This window comes from Chroicocephalus ridibundus, chromosome 2 (genome assembly GCF_963924245.1).
Source record: "Chroicocephalus ridibundus chromosome 2, bChrRid1.1, whole genome shotgun sequence".
In the NCBI taxonomy this organism is placed as follows: domain Eukaryota; kingdom Metazoa; phylum Chordata; class Aves; order Charadriiformes; family Laridae; genus Chroicocephalus; species Chroicocephalus ridibundus.
The window spans coordinates 123,437,060-123,456,722 of NC_086285.1; the positions used below are offsets into that span (position 1 = coordinate 123,437,060).

Sequence of the window (19,663 nt, forward strand, 5' to 3'; positions counted from 1 at the left end):
TGTCGTAAAATTCTGCACGTAAGAAAGGTGTAGTTTGGAAGTGATGAACAGTCTCTCTCACGAGCTGTCTTAATACTTTTTTTTTTTTTTTTTAAATAAACTGTTGGTGTGTTTCAAAATTGAAGTTGATTTTTTTTGTGACTTGGTTTTTTAAGTGGATGGAAATGCAAATTGTGCAGTATGTCTAGAGGGGAGAGGTAAATGCTCAGTTACTTTGAAGGCCAAGAATTTTTGTGGTTGGGAGAATTTGTTTATGCGTGCCAGATGACTTGGGGTTGAGAGAGGACCACAACTGCAGCTAGTCAGGCAAAACAGAATTCAAGTGTGAATATTCTAAGTCCTTGCCTTCAGGCATAGAAAACTAGTCCACACTCACACTTAGCAGAAGTTTGCACATAAGCAGACCTTAACATAGTGCAGTGAGTATTTGGAGTGGCACTGCGATCTTACAGCTTTCCCTGAGAAGGTGGCAGTGGTGAGGAGTAATAGCGGTGGCAACCATCTCTCTTCATCAGTCAATCTCAAAGGACTTGGCAGAAAGGATCGGTTCTCTGATTCGTGCTTCTCAGATCTGGAAAAGGAGGTCGAGCTGTAATGGCTTGGACAGAAATGGCTGATGTACTCTCTGGTGGAACCCTTTATCCTGCTGGAAAATACTGGTTCATGGGAAACAGAATGCTTTGCAGAAGCATGTTGTATGTGATGAAAATTTGGTTCACATAAAAGTGGTTTTAAGAACGTTTCAGTTTTATATTTCAAAATTACTTTATTTCAGTTTCAGTATAAAATGTAATAAAGACTGGGGAATACAAAACAGGGACAAAACATTTTGGGTTTTTTGTAGAATTTAACTTTAATAAACCTGAAGGGTTTTAGGGCCCAGTTCCTTTGGTTTGGGTTTCTTGAGGGTTGGGTTAATTTTTTCTGAAGTTTCTCATAAACTGAAACTAAAATATTTTTACTTATTTTTCAAAGGAAAGGCATTCACAATTGTGAAATGGGCCTTAAAATAAACAAACAAATAACTAGTACAGCTCTGCCATTAAGTTCCAGTATCACGTTCACAGTTCCTCCCCTGCTTCTTCTTTGCTGTGGGAGGACAGTAATTTCTATCAGCTGTTTTTCTTGGGATGCTGTGTTTTTCCCAATGCAACTTGTGAATCAGAATGGGCAGAATCGGGGCTCTGCTGTCTCTGTCCTCTGGCAGTCTGTCTTTCCCCACTAAATGCTCATAGCATTCAACAGGTAGATTACGACAATTCTTCCCTCTGTGACCAAAGTGCAAATCTGAGCAGGGCTAAGTGAGAAGGAGAGTAAATCTGACAGAACCTTGCAGTGCAGACCCAGGTCTGTCCGAGTAGCTTTTGCCCTGTGCAGGCTGCAAAGGGAGACAGAAGTAATTTGATTGCAGTGCAAAGTTGTTTCATGTTCAGCACAGACAAAAGCGCTTAGAATCAAACTGTGGGGATGCTGGTATCTGTTCATGTTGCTGTAAAACAAGAGACCCTTCTGTATCCTGATTGACTACTGATAAAATAATTATTTTGGGGCAGTGCATCTATCATACTCTCTCCACATTCATCTCTAAATGTGAATCATCAGCTTTTAGATGCTTTGTACCTAACAGGTACTGTTCTGACTTGGTCCCTGACAACTGTTGCTTTGAGAAAGGTCAAGGGGGGCAAACACAGCTTCACTTTTAACACAGTGTGATTATTCTGTTTTTAAATACATTTATTTTGTGCAGTATCTAATGAAAAAAGACTGAACAAAGCGAATGAGTTGCAGGATTAAAAAGTTCAGACATCGTGCGGAAGGGCTTCTTGTAAGGAGTTTCTGATTTCATTGGTTTTTGGAAGAAGCACAGGTAGGCTTTTGTCTCCACAGCTAGTAGTATCTATAAAGAAAAGAAAAATGACCAGAAAACTTGAACATAAGTCTTTTGGTGGGGCAATCTGTTCTACTCATATGTGGATTTCTCAGAGTCAGACAAATCTGCAGAGGGATGCACATCTTCAGAATGCCAGGATTTATTTCTCCTCATGCAGACTTTGCATTTTTATTTTTCATTTTAATTTACTTTCCAGATAAGTCTGGTGTCTTAATTGTGAAGATCCTAGAAATGTTTGAGGAGTGTACAATACAAGTTGCCATCTGCCAGCAACTGGAACAGTCTCCTGCTACACTTTCATCTGAGGATGCTGTCGTCAATGCAGGAGAACCAATACTCAAAGTCCTCTTTGCAAGAGAGACAGCAGCTCACCTGAAGAGCAGGCCACAGGATGTCATCCACATCTACCCTCCATGGTGAGTAGAGAGAACTGACCACGTTTGCTTTAGCGCTGCAGAACAAGGGGGTTTGGCAGAATGCTGGTTGCATTGTTGTAGGAAAGACCTTGAGGGTAGAGGGAGGACTAGGACTCTCTTGTGGTCATCTGTCTCTGGCAGCTGGAGAGACTTTGACATATACCTTAAAGATAGCTCAGATAACAACTAAATGTGTAGCATAATGCCTCTAGTGTTGCTCAGGGCTTCAGTTTTGTTTTCACTTAATATTTTCATGTTTAGAGTGATAGAAAGGCCTGAGCAGTGTCTTATCAATGATAAGGCCAATAAAGCGCATACTTTCTGGCAGCAAAGTAGTTCAGGAATGCTCATCTGTTGCTGTGCGTATGGGTATAATCTTTCAGTGGAAAAGTCTGTATTAACTGTAGAGCGTTCGGCAAAAACAACATGCAACTAAAAAAATGGGGAAAAAACCCCAAGAAATGAGAGATTCACGTTGTTCTTAAGGAATTGGTAGACACCTTATCAGTAGTTCCACGTTGCTGCTGTCTTCGGTTCCCCAAATCCCTCTTCAGCGCAGCCCTTTCTGGAATTCTTCAAAATGTTTGGTCTACATTTGTGATTTCTTCTGAATTGGATTACTTTCATGATTTTAAGGGGGTAGCATAAAGTGATGAGATTCTAGTAAAGCAGCTGGTGGTTAGTGGCTGTAGGTTGGAAGGTCTGGTCTTCATAAAAATTCAAGAGAACTTTGAAGTGGGAATATTACTTCTCTTGTCACTCTTCTTCACTCTTTCTTTCCACTTCTTTCTCCAGAAATACAGCTGAATATTAAGTCCTAGTCTGATATGAAATAAGTCATTGTTTTGGGGATTTTTTTCCCCTTCCTCCCACCCCTCAAGGTACTAATGTTTGTTCTTGTTTACCTTTTCCTTCAACAAGCTTCTTGTCATGCTTTACATTTACTATTGTTTCCCCCTGTTTTCTTTTTGTTTGTCTCTCCTACAAACTTCCATCTTTGTTCTGTTTTTCTCTTCAGGTCTCCTCTGTTGTTTTTAAACCACGAGGCATTGCATTTATGCTGCTGTATCTTTCTGTATAGACCTTCACTTACACAAAGGTTTTTGTACCAGCAAAACTGTTTTAGTTAGGGTACAATTGAAACTTTTTTTTGCTCCTTTTTTTCTTTTCTTGAATGATTACTGTCAGCATGCTTAGCATGTGTAAGTCCCAGACTGCTCCAGCTTGTTGCATGTGTGCTCTGGGAAGGTCTAACTGCACTGATACGATTCTTTCCAGACTACTACAAGTGTCTATAACAGCACTAGTGTAGTCTTCTCATTTGTTTAAATTCTAAGATGTTCTGGACATAAAACTCATTTTTTTATATATATATATATATATGAATTCGTATACACATATATATATATACACATATGCATAAATTGAGATTTCTTGAGAAAACTTCATAGCTGTCTGTCTTCCCAGAAACATCACTTTTTATTTGCTTTTGTTTTTTATTTTAGTAGGTTGAGCTTTTCATGCAAGCAAAAGGTTATTTCATAAAACCAGAACGTTTGGGCAGGGGATATGTCTGTGTTGGCAGAGTTGCTCTCCTTACTTATGTGGCTCTCAAGGCATTTTATAAAGACATTACTCAATAGTGGCAAAACTGCATTATATCTCATCTCTAGTCCTATTTTCTGTTTGGCATTATCTTAATGTCAGTCGTCTCTTTGTTTACTCAACCAGAAGTCAAAAGAAGTTGGCCTGGATACTGTTAAACTAAACCTACTGGAGGCGGGGAGGGAGGAGGATGAAGGATGTTTTTGTTTTAGATTATTATTTGGCACTTCTAGTTTACATTAATTGGAAATTGGACTTGTACATTTAATGGAAGTTTCCCCTATTACACTTCCAAGCTTCTATTCTGTTAAACTCTTACTTGAGAGCTCTGAATGCTGAAGTGTAGTTTCTGTTACTCTGCATTGAATTTGTACTTCTGTCGTTAAAAGCAAATACTGTTTGCATTGAAATGCTTTCCTGTCGATTCAAATGTGTGACTAGTGTCAAAATGAATTAACTAAATCTAACCCTGACATGGTGAAATAAGCATATTTACATATCTTATTGAAATCACCAGTCAGAAGCAAAAGGGAACAAAAAAAGTAGATGCATGGTAAGACAATCCTTGAGTGACCTGTGTGTACTTGGGACACACAGCACACTGCACTGTTGTCCTGTATTTTGAGTTACTTGTATGGTAAGGCAGAATAGGATGAGATGGGGTGATTTATGAGTGGACTGCTTCTGCTGCTGTAAAGTAACGTCCTGAGAGTAGAATTTTCTGATACTTCAAAATAACACCCCAGATTTATGATTTGACTTTGCTTTTTGCTTTCTGACCAGGCAGCTGAGTGAGTAGGTAAGATGCAAACACACAGGCTACTGGCTTCTCTATGTGACTGTTCATGGGCAAAATCTGAATGCATCATTTTGGAGCCTTTGTAAAATTAGACTTTGCTTTTGTAACTGTATTTATATGTGTTGTGAACTCAGTGCACAGCTTGGTACGTGAAACGTCCCTGGCAGTAGACTTGCATAAATACTTTGGGAAGCAGTGTTTAGAGATTTGTTGATATATTTGTTGGTATTTGTTTGCATACAGAATCCCATGATACTTCAGCACTAGAATACAAGCAGTTTAATTTGAAAAATAAAATATTGATAGGAGGATGGTTATAAGAATCTTGTCAACCTGAACATTGCTCATGAGAGTGGTCCCACAGACTTAAGGGGAGCATTGTGTGAGAGTAACAATTTGCAGGACTGAGCCCTGATGTCTTTATAATTGGATACAGATTTCTTTGGGTTGATGTCTAGTGTCTTATGGTACATATTACAGTGAAACCTGGGCAGGCTGGAGAGTTGGGCAGAGAGAAACCTTATGAAATTCAACAAGGACAAGTGTAGGGTGCTGCACCTGGGGAGGAATAACCCCATGCACCAGTAGAGGTTGGGGGCTGACCTGCTGGAGAGCAGCTCAGCTGAAAGAGACCTGGGAGTCCTGGTGGACAACAGGATGACCATGAGCCAGCAATGTGCCCTTGTGGCCAAAAGGGCCAATGGCATCCTGGGGTGCTTCAAGAAGAGTGTGGCCAGCAGATCAAGGGAGGTCATCCTCCCCCTCTGCTCTGCCCTGTTGAGGCCTCACCTGGAGTACTGTGTCCAGTTCTGGGCTCCCTGGTTCAAGAAGGACAGGGAACTGCTGGAGAGGGTACAGCAAAGGGCTATGAAGATGATTAGGGGACTGGAACATCTCTCTCTTATGAAGAAAGGCTGAGGGACTTGGTTCTTTTCAGTCTGCAAAAAAGACAACTGAGGGGGGATGTTATCAATGGTTATAAATACTTAAAGGGTGGGTGTCAGGAGGATGGGGCCAGGCTCTTTTCAGTGGTGCCCAGGGACAGGACAAGAGGTCACGGGCACAAACTTGAGCACAGGAAGTTCCACCTAAACATGAGGAGGAACTTCTTTCCTTTGAGGGTGGCAGAGCACTGGAACAGGCTGCCCAGAGAGGTGGTGGAGTCTCCGTCTCTGGAGACATTCAAAACCCACCTGGCCGCGTTCCTGTGCAACCTGCTGTAGGTGACCCTGCTCTGGCAGGGGGGTTGGACTAGATGATCTCCAGAGGTCCCTTCCAACCCCTATCATTTTGTGATATTTACAGTCTTGAATGAAAGGGATTTCATGTGAGAATCGTCACTTGGTATAGGGAAACCAATCCCAGTAGGCTGATGAACATTTTTCAAACCAGTGTGTCTAGTGGAGGAAGGAGCTCAGCCTGGCCTCTGAGGCGTCTGATGGGAGCCTGCTCTGATCTTGAGGCTATATAGAAGTATTCTTGCAGTGTTGTATCTAAATAAAGCCTATTAACTTGGACACATCACATGAAAACAGTTGCGTGTTTTGGGCTGGACCTGGTTTGTGTCTGGCCAGCTGGGAACACCACAGGCAAAAGAACTCAGCCCTGCCTGCCTCTGCCTGCGTAGGCTTGCCTTTGGTTGTCTTTGCAGTACCTGAGAAATTTCTCGGATTAAGATTTTAAGTGAACACCTCATAACTTTTACAAACTGAATCTGAATCATTAAGTGTTTTTAACAGCCGGAAAAGGAAAAGCTTACTACTGAGCGTAATTAAATTGATTACTAAGTCTTTATTCACTTTGCAGAAATACATATCCAGCAAAAAGTGAAGACTGCTTGATACTGCAAAGACATGAGAGAATGGGAACAAAGGCTTCCCAGTTTCACTGCTGATGATTTTATGGCCTCAAATTACCCAGGGTGGATTTTTTTGTTTAATTATAAAAATGACAGAAATAATTTACCATACCTAACAAAAAGTGGTAAGAGTTTATATTTTTAGAGACTTGAGGATTCATTTTTCTGCTAACAGCAGGGCTTGAGGATAGACAGTTTCCTTCAGATACTCCTGCTTCCTGCTTGTAGATATGCCTACTGTTGAGTATTCAAAATAAATTAACCTGAATAAAATTGTGCAGATTAAAATTCTTTTTCTTGTCATTAAATTTAATGACTTTGAAATGTTTTTCGTATATTTCTGAAGTTAAACTACTAGAACTATGTTGATGTTAATACAATTGTTGGCAATAGCAATATAAACCACAGATCATTTTTGATTTGGACAGGCTTGGAGATCAATCCATGCCTATTGAATGCGATGGTCTGGTATGAAACCTCTAGTTCAGGAGGTTCATGTGCTGCTGATAACTGGAGGGCTGGGACGGTATGAATGGGACAGAACCACTTTGTGTTCTGTTCTAACATTGCCTGTAAACATTGGCTGTTTTACGCACTGCAGAAGACAGGATCCTTGGCTGGATAGCTGCTATTCCCTATGCAACTTCTCTGTGCTCCAAAAAAAAAAAAAAAGAGAGAGTTTACTTTAGGAGCTCCATATGGTAAGTATATAAAACGCTTAACACTGACACCAACAAGCAACTTCAAAGTTGTTCTTTAGTTTCTCTTAACCTATGAAACCACGGGGAATCATTATTACTCAGCTTTGAAAGTGTTCCAGTGCCTGGTGAAAGTGTTTAATGTGGACTTCTCATTTCTACTTGCGTTACACTAGATTAGGTCTCTCCTCAATGAAAGAGGTTTAGAAGAGTTTGAATTATTTACTGCCAAGAAGAGCTCACACAAAACATTGCAGATCAGCTGCTGTACAGTGGTGAAACCTTGTATCTCAAGTCCTTTAAGGTGGGCCAATGATGGAAGTTGCTGTAGAAATATGCGAGCAAGCTCTGAGCAAGTTTATGTACAGGAAGCAATCTAGCTTTATGGACTTACGTATTCTTCTACTTTAGAATTATCCTGGATATGCCGTAGGCTGTTTTATTGGCTCAACAACAGGACTTACAATAAATGGATATGTTACCATGATTTTTGCGTTGTCTTACTTAATACCCTATCTTACATTGCATGGTCTTACATAATCTTGGTGAGCAATAGGAGTACCAACACGGGGAGCTAACATGAAACAGTTGTTTTGAACTAGTCTGACTGCTGTTAAAGGGGATTTGCCTTCCATTTGATGAAGATAGAGACTTTTTATCACTGTTGCTCTCACCATCAGGGGAAGAACACTGTTACAGAATACCTCCCTATCACAGGAAAGATCATGTGAAAGTAGGATCTTGGGCCTCATATAGTAACGAAATGCAGAAATGACCTACTGCTGTTCTGTAAGAAGGAAAGCATCTATATTCTTTAAAATTTTCTCATTCCATAAAGGTACAAATATCAATTAAAGACATGTAAGGAACATCTTTTGCATGAATTCAGTTTCTCTACTTACTCCACAGAGAGGCAGCTTTTTTGAATTGCCTGATTGATCATTTGGACAAAACCAATCTATGTTCACCATCTTCCTTTGATGAAATCTAAGCATTTATAAATATATATATATACATACACAAATAAATATTCAAACAGATGGGAAAGAGGGGGGAAAAAAGATTGCCAGTCAGATCCCTCCCATCGGAAAGATGTTAGCTCTGCCTTTACATTCTTTCTTTGAAGATGTTACAATAGCACAGTGGGAGAACCCTGATAAGAGGGACGAGGCTCACTCAGAAGATAAAATTCTACAAACCTTCAGAGCTGTAAAGCCAGTGTGGGCACTATTTCTAAAGTACATATAGGAATGACCTAGGAGACAAAGATCAGATCATCTGCTTGGAATTGCTTCTCAGAGATCATGCAGTTGTGAAAATTGAAGCTTCTTTCAGAAGGAGCTGAAGCAGCTGCAGGTTTCTTGCAAGTGGTTTGTTTCCTTGTTGGTTTTTTTTGGTTAGGATATACCTTCCCTAGTGCAATCACTTCAAAAGACATGAGTTGTCATTTGAAAATAGGAATATGTATACTTTTTGTGAACTGAAAGTTGTCTCTAGCAAGCTCTTAATATAATTTCTTCAGTACTTCTGTTGCATTATCCATTTGGACAGAATAGTACTTAGGATTTTACTCATTTTTCTATTTTAAAAATATTTTTTTTTAATCCATCCCCTCATGTAAAGGGAGAAAGTTGTATCTGTAGAGCTGCTCGGGTATATCCTATTTTATGTCTCTAGAACTAAAGACATTATTTGTGTTTGTTCACCTTGCCTGTAGATAAGCAAAATTACACCTTTTCTTAGTAATCAAATCAATAAATAATTATGTTCATTCATAGGTGGATGACGTAATTGGAAAAATACAGAATTACAAAGCTTTGATTCCAAAAGGAGAACAAGTCATTTATGCCATTTCTGTGATTCGTCACAACCACCTGACCTGGTATTTCGGATGTGGGCTATGTCTAATAAACATAGTAACATGATCACAGTTTTACAGTGAGATAGACTTGTTTATTTTTATAACTATGGCATAGATAGATGTTATTATATGAATGTCATACATAAAATATTTGTACCCTGTAAAACAAAGATGAAAGAACTGCTCTCTATGAAAGGGGGTTTCCATGGAGAAAAGAATGGAAACACGCTTGGGGAAGATGGGAGCCTCAAGATAGTAGATCCAGAGTTCTGTAGAAGATTAAAACTGGATTTTTAAACATCACTGACTGTCTCTGGGCTAATAGCTGATGGTATCTTAACGTGCTGAAAACGGGGACTTTCCAATGTATTGTACCAATGAAGCGCTTGGTTTTGGCGATACGTTTGTTTGCTTTCAACCAAATCAGAGGGGTCAGAAAGCCAGTGGTGTGTTTGCAAAGCAGCAACTTGGTTTTTAGATCAAGGTTGAAATGCATTGTTGTCAGCACAAAAGCCTCCATCAGGGCTAGAATACATCTCCATCCAGATGGATGTCTGATTTGGGTACATGCAGTCAGTTGTACGCTCCTGGCTCACGCGAGCAGCGAGGGCTACCCAGGCAGCCTGCACACAGCTTTGTGTGGTGTTCTCAGGAGGTAATTCTGTGCTCCGCAGGAAGCCTCCAGCAGGGTGACTTTCTTCAATATGGGCTGTTTCACTTGGAAGAATAAAGGACGTGTAGAAAAGAGGTTGTGAATGTAAATAGCCTGGTTTATGCTGGGGGAGGTGGTTTTCTATATTTTTTGTTAAATATTAGATACCATCCAACATTGATCCTACTGGAATGATTGTGGTGTCCAGTTAATGGGAAAAATCTTAATCACCTCACTATGGTACTTCTGTGTTGAGGCATTAGCATTTGAGTCCCTGGATTTTAGGAACAGAAGAGGAAAATTATGTTTTTAAACATCCATTCCTTGTCAGTGATGCTGTTTATGTTTGAATTCTTAAGTTACTGGAAAAAATACTTAGTGAGAATTAAAATGTACTATCTTAATAATCACAAAATATTCTCATCCTGAAAATCTAATAATGTGTACTTTTTTTTTTTTTTAAATGAAAGGTCTGTACTTGAAACTTTCCAGCTTTTATAAGTGAGGAAATTCCAAGCATTTTGTAGTGACAGATACTGTTAGTGGGTAGTTGTCCACTGACGTCAAAAACAGAGGATGGCAAACAGCTTTGTTCAAGTCAACGAAAAATGTACAGTCTTGGATAAACTCTGTGTTAGCAACGGAGCTATCAATGATATACGAGCAGCTTCACATGAGTTCCCATGTGCATTCAATCCAATGCTAAATTCCAGATCTTGTTTAATGAGCAACTGATGGAGCCAAGACCTGGCACTGCATAAAATCCTGCAGTCTGCTTTATCCAGTCATGAAGGAAAAACAAGCTAAATAAGTTCAGATGAACAAGTTCAGAATTACTGCAGGGTTATTAAAAAGTTGTGATTTGTATTCCTCTGCTAATGTTCATGACTAACACATTTGGGACATGTAAAACAATACTTAATTTGTAAAAAGACTATGTGCCAAAATTCCTGCAGTAGTTTAACCACTAAAAAGCAAGTTTTGACTCTGTGAATGTGTTTGTTTAAATGTTTTAACATTATCAGCAATCTGCTTTTTTAAAAAAAAATTTACATTTTGAAAAATGATGATTTGTTCTTCTTGGATTGCTGTTCAGCACTTCTGCTTTGTGAAATACAATGTATTTCCATAGCTCGTGGTAGAGAAGCAATTTTAAAGTCAAGTACCGTTCTCTTTAGCAGGTGTGATTTGCTGCTGTAATGGTAGGTGTGGAGTTACAGTAAGATTTTTACATGTAGTTCTTTATGCAGTTCTCTTGGACTTTGAATATGCTGGATATTTTATACCACAGTGGGTTTTCATGCTAAACATGCTTTTGTCCTTATGCAATTTTGTATGGGCAAAGAGATGGATAACGTGTGAGTTTACCAAATTGTCATATCTGGCGATTCCCTTCAACATGAAGGTGTGCTTTCTCAGACTCCTCCTCCTTAATGTCATATTTAAGTGTAGGTAAGCAAAAGTTAATGACTATACTCCTAGCAGAAATAATAATTAAAACCCCAGGTATTTCAAAAGGGGAATGTTGCTTTCAAGTATTTGAAAAATCTGGAATGTTGCTACCCAAAATGCAGTATTTAAAACATCTCTGCTATCCTGAGGGGTGGGGAGGCAGGGCAGAAAAACTCTGCTCTTACTTCTACCAGGCAGATTGCTTTCCTGTCAGTAAAGCTCATGGAAAAAATGCCCATGGTTTTATGTATTTTTGGCAGCAAGGACCTACTTTGGTATATAAAACAGTTCAGCTGTGAAACATTCAGTGCAGCCTTTTCTGTGTTTGATGAAGCTTCTCTGCCTACCAGTCTTCTGAGTCAACATTAACCATGCAAATTGCAGCGTATTACTTCTCTCCGAGTGGTAGACTCCTTTGACAGCTTCTGGCAGACCAAGTTTCTCCCAGCAGAAGTATCAGAACAATATCCATGACGTTAGAACTGGTGTACAACCATTAATTTTACCTTTGAGGGATTCACTTTGTGTTTTGAAAGCCAAATCACTGATGTGCCTCCAAAAAAATCATACTTGGCAGTATGTGGGAAGGGGTTTTTTTTGTGTGTGTGTGTGTGTGTTCTTTTTTTTAGGGCGGGTTTTTTTTTTTTCTTCTCTTCAACCTCTTTGGACTCCTGAAATGATATCTATTGTCTCTCTCCTTGATAAAAGAGTTAAGAAGCCTTGTGAACTTTTCTGTGGATGTTTCTGGTTTTGACGTTTCTTTATCTCCCCTTTTCTTAAGTCTTGGATTCTTATTTTTTTAACAAGTGGTGCATGTTTGTTGTAAATCAGATCATGATGATGGGCTTTGCTTAATCTTCCTGGGAATCATTGTCCACAGTCAGTCTCCATGGTCCTTGGCTGGTGTAAAATAAAGGCCTGAATGTCCACCTTGAAGCTGCTGCTGCTGTTCACAGCACATCTGTCAGTGCAGACCCAAGTCTGTCAGCATCTTCAGCTAATACCTGCTCTGGCAGGGGGGTTGGACTAGATGATCTCTAGAGGTCCCTTCCAACCCCTACCATTCTGTGATTCTGTGTGTGATTTGAACTGAGTCTGTGAAGAAGTACCCCCTTTTGCCATCTCTGAAGTATTGTTGGGACAGACACTGTAGATCGTAACTTAACTAATGGCAGAATATCTCCTAGAATGCTGCATGCCACAACACACTGAAAGCACTGAGCTTGAGAACACTTTAGATTCAGTGTAAAACCGTAAATTGCATTGATTGTATTTGTTTTTTCATTTGTCTTCCCAGCATGGCACAGCATGTCTGCCTTGTGTGCTTCCCAGAAACAAATTACTTACTCCTCCAAGTTGAGGTTCATTTTTGAGAAACGTGGGCAATGCAACTATGTGAGACTTGTACATTGCATTTGTGCCTTAGCAAATACTGCTTGTCTTCTGGTTCCCTGAGCTTGTCATAAATATTAATTTAATAGGGCTGGTACTATTTTATGCATTGTGAATGTACAGATTGAGGAAGAGATAAATTTATTGATATGGGCTGTTGCTGGAATTACAGGGTTTGTAGGCTTAAAGGAGCCCAGATTTACAGTATATTTATATCATAGTAGTTCTCCAAATTATTTGAAAACTTTTTATATAGAATCCGATAGTTCTTCATTATCTTCCCAAATATTTCTTTCCTTCCATCTCTCACACAGAAATAAATAAGCTGCCCAGTATTTTCTTTGTCTTTTTGCAGCCTCCTTTGGCTGACACTCATGGCTTGTGGTTTGAGAAGTTGTGCATGAGGTGATTGGTTAATTTTGCTGGGAGATATTTGACTCCAGGAGTTCACTTTTCAATCTTGCTGTATAGCTAGCTATACTCAAAACCAAACCCATTTTAAAAACAAACATCAACATACCACGTTATCAACTTCTAGAACAGTCCACCTAAGCTTGAGAATTGCCTTTGGTTGCTGGTCACTTCAGATATGGCTGTAATTTCCTCATTTTTGAGGACTGCCACTCAGGAAGGAATGGAATCCCATAAGGTGGTTTACTGGTTATCCTGAAATTGCTCTTAGCACCAGCTCAGCTTGGAGAAGAAAACAAGGACGGGGGGAAAGTATTTCCACAACCTAAACATAAATGACACCTTTACGGGGGGAGGGGGGGGACAACTTTCATATCTTTTTTTTTTTTTTTTTTTTTTTTTTTAGATTAGACTGCATATCCCAAGTCTTGTTTTTAGGTAAACCCTACACAGTGATAATTGCCTTCATGGAAGATGTCTGACATTTGGAAATATGTGTAATCTTACATGTAAAGCCCCTCTGTGTCTATTTAGATTAAACACTCAACACACATTTTCTAAATTAATATAGGTATTATTTGGTAGCAGTGTTGAATTCTTTGAAGCTTTTCTTTGAAGTAATTTCCTATCCTACATTATCAGTTGTGTTGATGTACTTTGGCGATGTCTAGGTAGAGCAATTTTTCCATCCAGAATGTGGACTAAATTTATGAGTTAATATATTAAATTATTATTACTTGTAGTTTGTTTGTTTAACTGCTGTCATGATGCTACTGCTTTATTAACTATACATATATTGTGAACAATTTGGAGGAAAATACTCCCTGCCATCTAGGAAGACAAAATCCAGCCTTACCGTATAACCTCTTCATATGTTAAAACTTATATAAAATGCATATATTGACATGTGTAAATCCTACATTATGAAAACACAGAAGCCAGTGGTTTGTTATCGCGCTTGACTGAAACTGGGCATGATCGTAATCAAACGCGTTAGGGCTGGAGCCTGGAATGAGAGCTCCTTAGTCTGGGCATCGAGAGAGCGGGTACTCTCCTCCCTTTACCTTCTGCTTTGGCTTTCCTCAGCTCCCTAAGCTGTTTTGGAAGTGACGTATTGGCAATGCATTCAATATTATGGTTGTTTTACTATGTGGTGAAAATTGCTTTCCCTTTATGTTATTTCCCTTCTGTGTGCTGCGCTCATTGTCCCTCGGTTGTACCAGCCCAGTTGTTCTTGGGACTGTGCTGAACACTGAATCAATTAAATCTTTGAAAATAACATATTTTAGGTTGGGGGTGTTGAGCAGTATGGTTTACGGTGTGGTCTTGCCGCGGCACCAGAGACCCGAGGGAACAGGCGTGCGGCTGGGCACGGGCCAGGGCTGCACCTCGCCGGGTTGGGAGCGTTTCGGGTAGCGCTGTGAACATTCTATAAAGACGTATATTTCTCTTTGAGAAATCCCTGCCAACAGGAGTCATTTTCCGCAGCTCAGCGGTGGGAAAACACTTCTCTAAGTAGCATTTCCACGGCCGTTCCCAGGGGCGGTGGCAGGCTGGCCGAGTCCCTGGCTTGCCGGTCCCCGAGCCGGGCTCGCTGCCTCCGGGGCCGGCAGCGCCCGCCGCCCTGCCCTTCCCGCCGGCTGCAGAAGGTGGCAATGTTGTCAGCAGAAGCCCAGGTAAAACTGGTCTCGGGTGACTGATCTCTCCGAGATAGCCTCGGTGCTTATTTGTCCAGAACTTTTTCTGGCGTCAAAGTTTCATGTCCGTGAAGTAAAAGTCTGCAAAAGGGCGTTTGTTTAGGTTTGTGCGCTATTACTTTTGCACAACTTTTAATAACGTTACTGAGTGTAGGACGTGCGTGAGACAGTCACTGCAACTGTTTACACAACTTTCTCCTCCATAACGCTGAAGAAGGCCGTGTGCTATTTAGTTTAACACTCCGTACTGGAGACTTCTCCGTACTGGTTGTCATTGACCTTGGGGACTGACAAACCATCCTCCACCTGGAGAGCAAAACTGATCTCGTTAACTGAAGATTCATTTCTGCAAAACACTTGTAAATGTTTCTGAAACCCACTGTAATTTTCTGCCCCCCCTCCCCCAAGATGTTTACAAACTTTGCTTTGAAGTGAGCTTGCCAGGGGAGAAACTGAGAACTTCCTTGCGTGCCACAAGTTTTGTTAAGAGCTACCTCCTGGCTATGGCAGGCTTTTAGACTGTTGAAAGCCTAACAGACCGTTTGGTGGGGATGTTTTTCTTTTCATATTTCAACTAACTCCTTGAATCTTTTTAACTACTTCAAATGATCCTAAGACTTTTGTGTCTTGTCATTTTTAACATTTTATTCTGTCTAATGCTAAATCTCCACCCTCCAGGTAAAGTACACAAGTTCTTGGTTTATGTTATGCCATTCCTTTCCTCTTGACTCTCGTCTCTTGATTCTGCTGTGGTAAATCCATCATTGATTTTAAATTATCATGGAAGCTTTCAACATATTTAATTACTCGGTTCACCTCTCACTCTGTGTGCCTTACCAAGCCTCTCTGACAAGATATAATGGATTTCATCCATTTAGGAGGTCAAATGGGGCAAAAAATACAAATTCTTGATTTACTTTACCGTAAGCAGAGAGTAAATAGGATGACATTACCTTGTAGTCCCCCACCATTCTACTTAACTTTACTTTTAATATAAATGACAATTTTTGTTGGACTTCTTATCTAGCTACTTGCTTTTCATCAAGAGGGAAAGCGGAGTTTGGGTGCCTAATACCATACAATTTCTAGGAGTTTAAATAATCAACCTGTAAAGTTGTGTGTGTGTGTCCTCTTCCTGATGGGTGTATTTCTTGGTGGTGCTACTTACTAAATTAAATATTCACTGAAGGCTTCTGGTACTGCTTTGGTCTCCGTCAGACAAAGATTGTTTGCTGGGTAGCCAAATCTGTTGCTGTACGGATACTTTGCCTACCACTGCTCTTCACTGTATTGTGCAAATCGTCCAGCAGTTGTCCACGGGAGCCCTGGAAAATGGCTCCGTAGTATTACAGGAGAGTAAAGGCTTTCAGAAGCCAGTTGGGGTTTTGAGCAGTTTTTTCTGGCACAATCTGCTATATTCTGTCTCTCCAAATCAAATGATGAGCCAGTGAAAGCTTTCTTTTGAGAAATCTGTTTTGCCGAGCTGTGTGGGAGACTTTTCCTTTTCAAAACTGAAACTGGAAACCCAATAATCTCCAACTCCGAAGAGGAAACAATTTAAGATACAGTGAGGTATTACTACCATAATTTTTGTAATTAATTCTTTTTGTAGTAATTACAGTATCAGTCGTCTTATTGCTTTAAGAAGAATAAAGTGAATATGAAGAAATACTTCATCTTGGGACTTTTCTTTCTTTAAATACTCCCAAGTAATGCGGTCTCATACTGTTGTGCTAAAAATAATATGGCTGTCCAAGCAATAAATCTAAACAAATTGAGGCAGAAATTGTAAAATTTCGTGATTGTAAAATTTTCACATTAAAGGAAGTAGATGCTACATGCAAATATAAAACCCGGAAATAAACACATTTAGAATTTTTGTTTTCTCTTTCCAAACCAAAGGGAAGGAAGAGGCCTCCCTGTGATTTCAGAGTATTGTTAACAAGCCCTCATAGCTATTAGGAGTCTGAAACAGTAAACAGCTTAGTAATGACATAATTATATCAATAAATGTAACATCAAAATAACTCACAAAATTTATGTACAGATGGTTCCATTTGACATTACAAAAGAAGTTTTCTGAAGTCCATTTGCCTAAAACAAAGTTTTTAATGGAACAACCTAATGATTTGACCTCAGATCTGCGTATCCTTTTTTTGAATGTAAATATGAATACCAAGGCAATTAACTCGGTAATGTATCCAGTCAGACTGAGTTGAAGTTCTGTAGGTAGATATTGCTTTAAGCGCAGTTGGCATGCTCTCTATTGCACGCTGATGGGCTCTTGCTGAAGCCTGTATCGGCCCTCACAGGAACTATCCTCGCTAGGGATAGTTCACCCTCAGGAAGTTTGGTTTAGATAAGTATCTGAATTTTTTTGGGTACCGAAATCTGGAACACAGCGGTGAAATCTGATGAGCACAGGCTCTCAGATCTGAGTCAGCAACAGGGCTGGACCCGCTCCTGTTGTTCAGCACTTCCACTGCCAGGTCCAGCCAGCAGCAGCAAACAGAGACGCATAAAAAGAAAAATCAGAGGGAAGAGGAGCAGAGCGTACTTCAAAAAAGTATGGACACACTTCAAAACAGAGTTTGTGTAGGCTGTGCTCGAAGGTGAGGACCTTTGAAGAAATTGCCACCTTCTCCAAGTACAGCCTTCCAAAACCTCAGGGGGAGTTTGGTTCTCAGGGCTCTTAGCCCTGTGTAAACAGGGCTGTGCATCATTAGCAGCTGGTGTCTGGGCTGTTTTGCTCACCAGATGTAAAAGCAAACCTATGAAATTAAGGGGGTTTTCCCCTGCTTCTGATCCTCTGCAGTTAAAAGTATAACTGTATTTCAGGTGTTACAGGGCACACTTATCAATTGACATTTTAGTCTTGGAGAAAAAGTTATCCACTCAAACAGCAGTGTAAGCAAGAAAGGTATGGAAAAGTAACCAGGAGAAGAGGGTTGATGTATTTTTCTTACTGATCTCTGGGTATTACTCAATTTTCTGGTCTCTCTTTCTCTATACCCTTTGTTTTCTAAACCTTGTTACTCATGAATGAATCCCTTTTCTATAAGTTCAAGAAAAGAAAGATGCTTCTCCCTCTAGAAGTCAGGTAAACTGCTGTGGCTGTGCCAATTCATAGCGAATATATCACTCTCTGCTACTCTGTGTTACTCTTCCGGTGAAAAATATTCTTTTCATTAAAGTATCTGTAGTCTTCTGAGGCTGAATTCCCAACCTAGTGTCCACTTCATCTGTGGAGATCAATGGACAGAGATCAAATCACTTACCAGGTTTTGCCAGGAGAAAGTTGCCCATGGCATGCTTGGTACAAGGCTCGTGAGTCACAGGTTCTTGAGGCAGCCTCCTGAAACACACCTGAAGCTTAATTCTGTGTACAACGCACAGAAGGAAGTTCTCACTGTGACTTCATTCATGCTTTTGGCATCCCAATGTTATTCCTGGAGATAAAAGAATAATAGAATGAATAAGCAGCTAAAACACAGGAGAGGAGAATGAATTTAAGCTTCAGGGAAGCTGCGAACACACCCCGGTTCTCATCATTTGTGTATGCTATGGCCATTCTAATCCCCATCCAGACTTCAATACTAGGGATTAAATAGTCAAACATTTTAAAATGTTCATCTTTTAGGAATTCTAAAGTTTGCTCTTCATAAGTGACTTAGTATGATTTGCATGTATTTACATTTTGATAAGGCTAAGTTTATTAAAAAAAAAAAAATTTCTGAAGAAAAAGGGAGAACTTTTAAATCCCTAATATATAGCTGAAAAAAGCCCATGTATATGTATCGCTGCATATAGTATAAAATAAAAAAGAGAATATGAAGAAAAAATGTCAAGAACCAAAAACTGTATAGTATTCTTCAATGGCTGCAGGCCACCTTAGCTTGTGCTTAATTTTAGAAGGTACTGAGTACGTATTTCTTCGCCTTTTAGCTAAGAAAATCGACCAGTTCTACTGAGCCACTACTTTATTTTATTTAGGTAATAGAACATTTTTCTTGTATTTCCACCTACTTTTGTTTTTCAGTGACAGAAACTTCTTGCACTTTCGTTTTCTCTCATTTTGTTGCAAAACATGAAAAAAAAGGCACTCTTTTTAATAGTCATATATACTAATGGCTGTCTGTTGACATCAGTGAACTTCAGTTAAATTTATATATGTCTATATAAGAGCACAGATGAGTTCTTTTTTTAAGTAACCGGTGGCTGCAATGGCTGCAGGAAGCTGACTAGTGCTTTTTCTGGTGCCCATCAAGTTTTATATAATAAAATTAAAGAGTTGTCTTGTCACGTTTTCCAACAACGCCAATTTATTTATATGATGTATCATTTGAATATTTGTGACCTCTGGAGAAGAGGGCAAAAAAGGTGGTTTGGGGTTTTCTAGCTGGTCAGATGTGGCCAGCTGGTGTAACCGACGGTTGCAGGAAAGCAACGTGTTTACTTACCATGCGGTTCTTCAGAGAGAGCAGGTTTCCTTAAAAAAGTCATAGCATGAGGTTGGTCAGAGGGTAGACATATTTGTTTGACCTTTTGGTAACAAGTCGCTACATTAGGAGGAAACCCAAACATTTTTTTATTTCTTAAATTGACACAAATGGCATGAGGAGCTGGGGAACTGGGACTGGCAGACCACCTGCGGGTTTTGGAGCCATCTGTGTCTTGACGTGTAGGACTGCAGCTGAACAGATAGAATAACCCTCACTGCACATAGCTGATTAATTACAATTAATATTGAAAATGATACAACTGTCTTGCTTAGTGTTTCCAGAACATTGTTTTTTCATTGTGGTCAGTCAGCATTGAGAAATTTATATTTATTATGTAAATATTTGGGGGGGAAGTGATATATGCAAACACTTTACTACCACCAGTCATACTCCTTAGCTATTCAGGATGAGTTTTGGCTTTCTTTGTAT

The 19,663-nt window shown here is 39.7% G+C and overlaps 1 protein-coding gene across 1 annotated transcript in view; it reads left to right on the forward strand.

The window, feature by feature from the left end:
• The window catches only part of SPIDR (scaffold protein involved in DNA repair), a 205,297-nt gene that overhangs the window by 77,925 nt on the left and 107,709 nt on the right, over positions 1-19,663 (forward strand). The window contains exon 8 of the mRNA XM_063326835.1: positions 2,088-2,307. Coding sequence (XP_063182905.1) covers positions 2,088-2,307 — 220 coding nt within the window. The remainder of the gene's footprint in view (positions 1-2,087; positions 2,308-19,663) is intronic.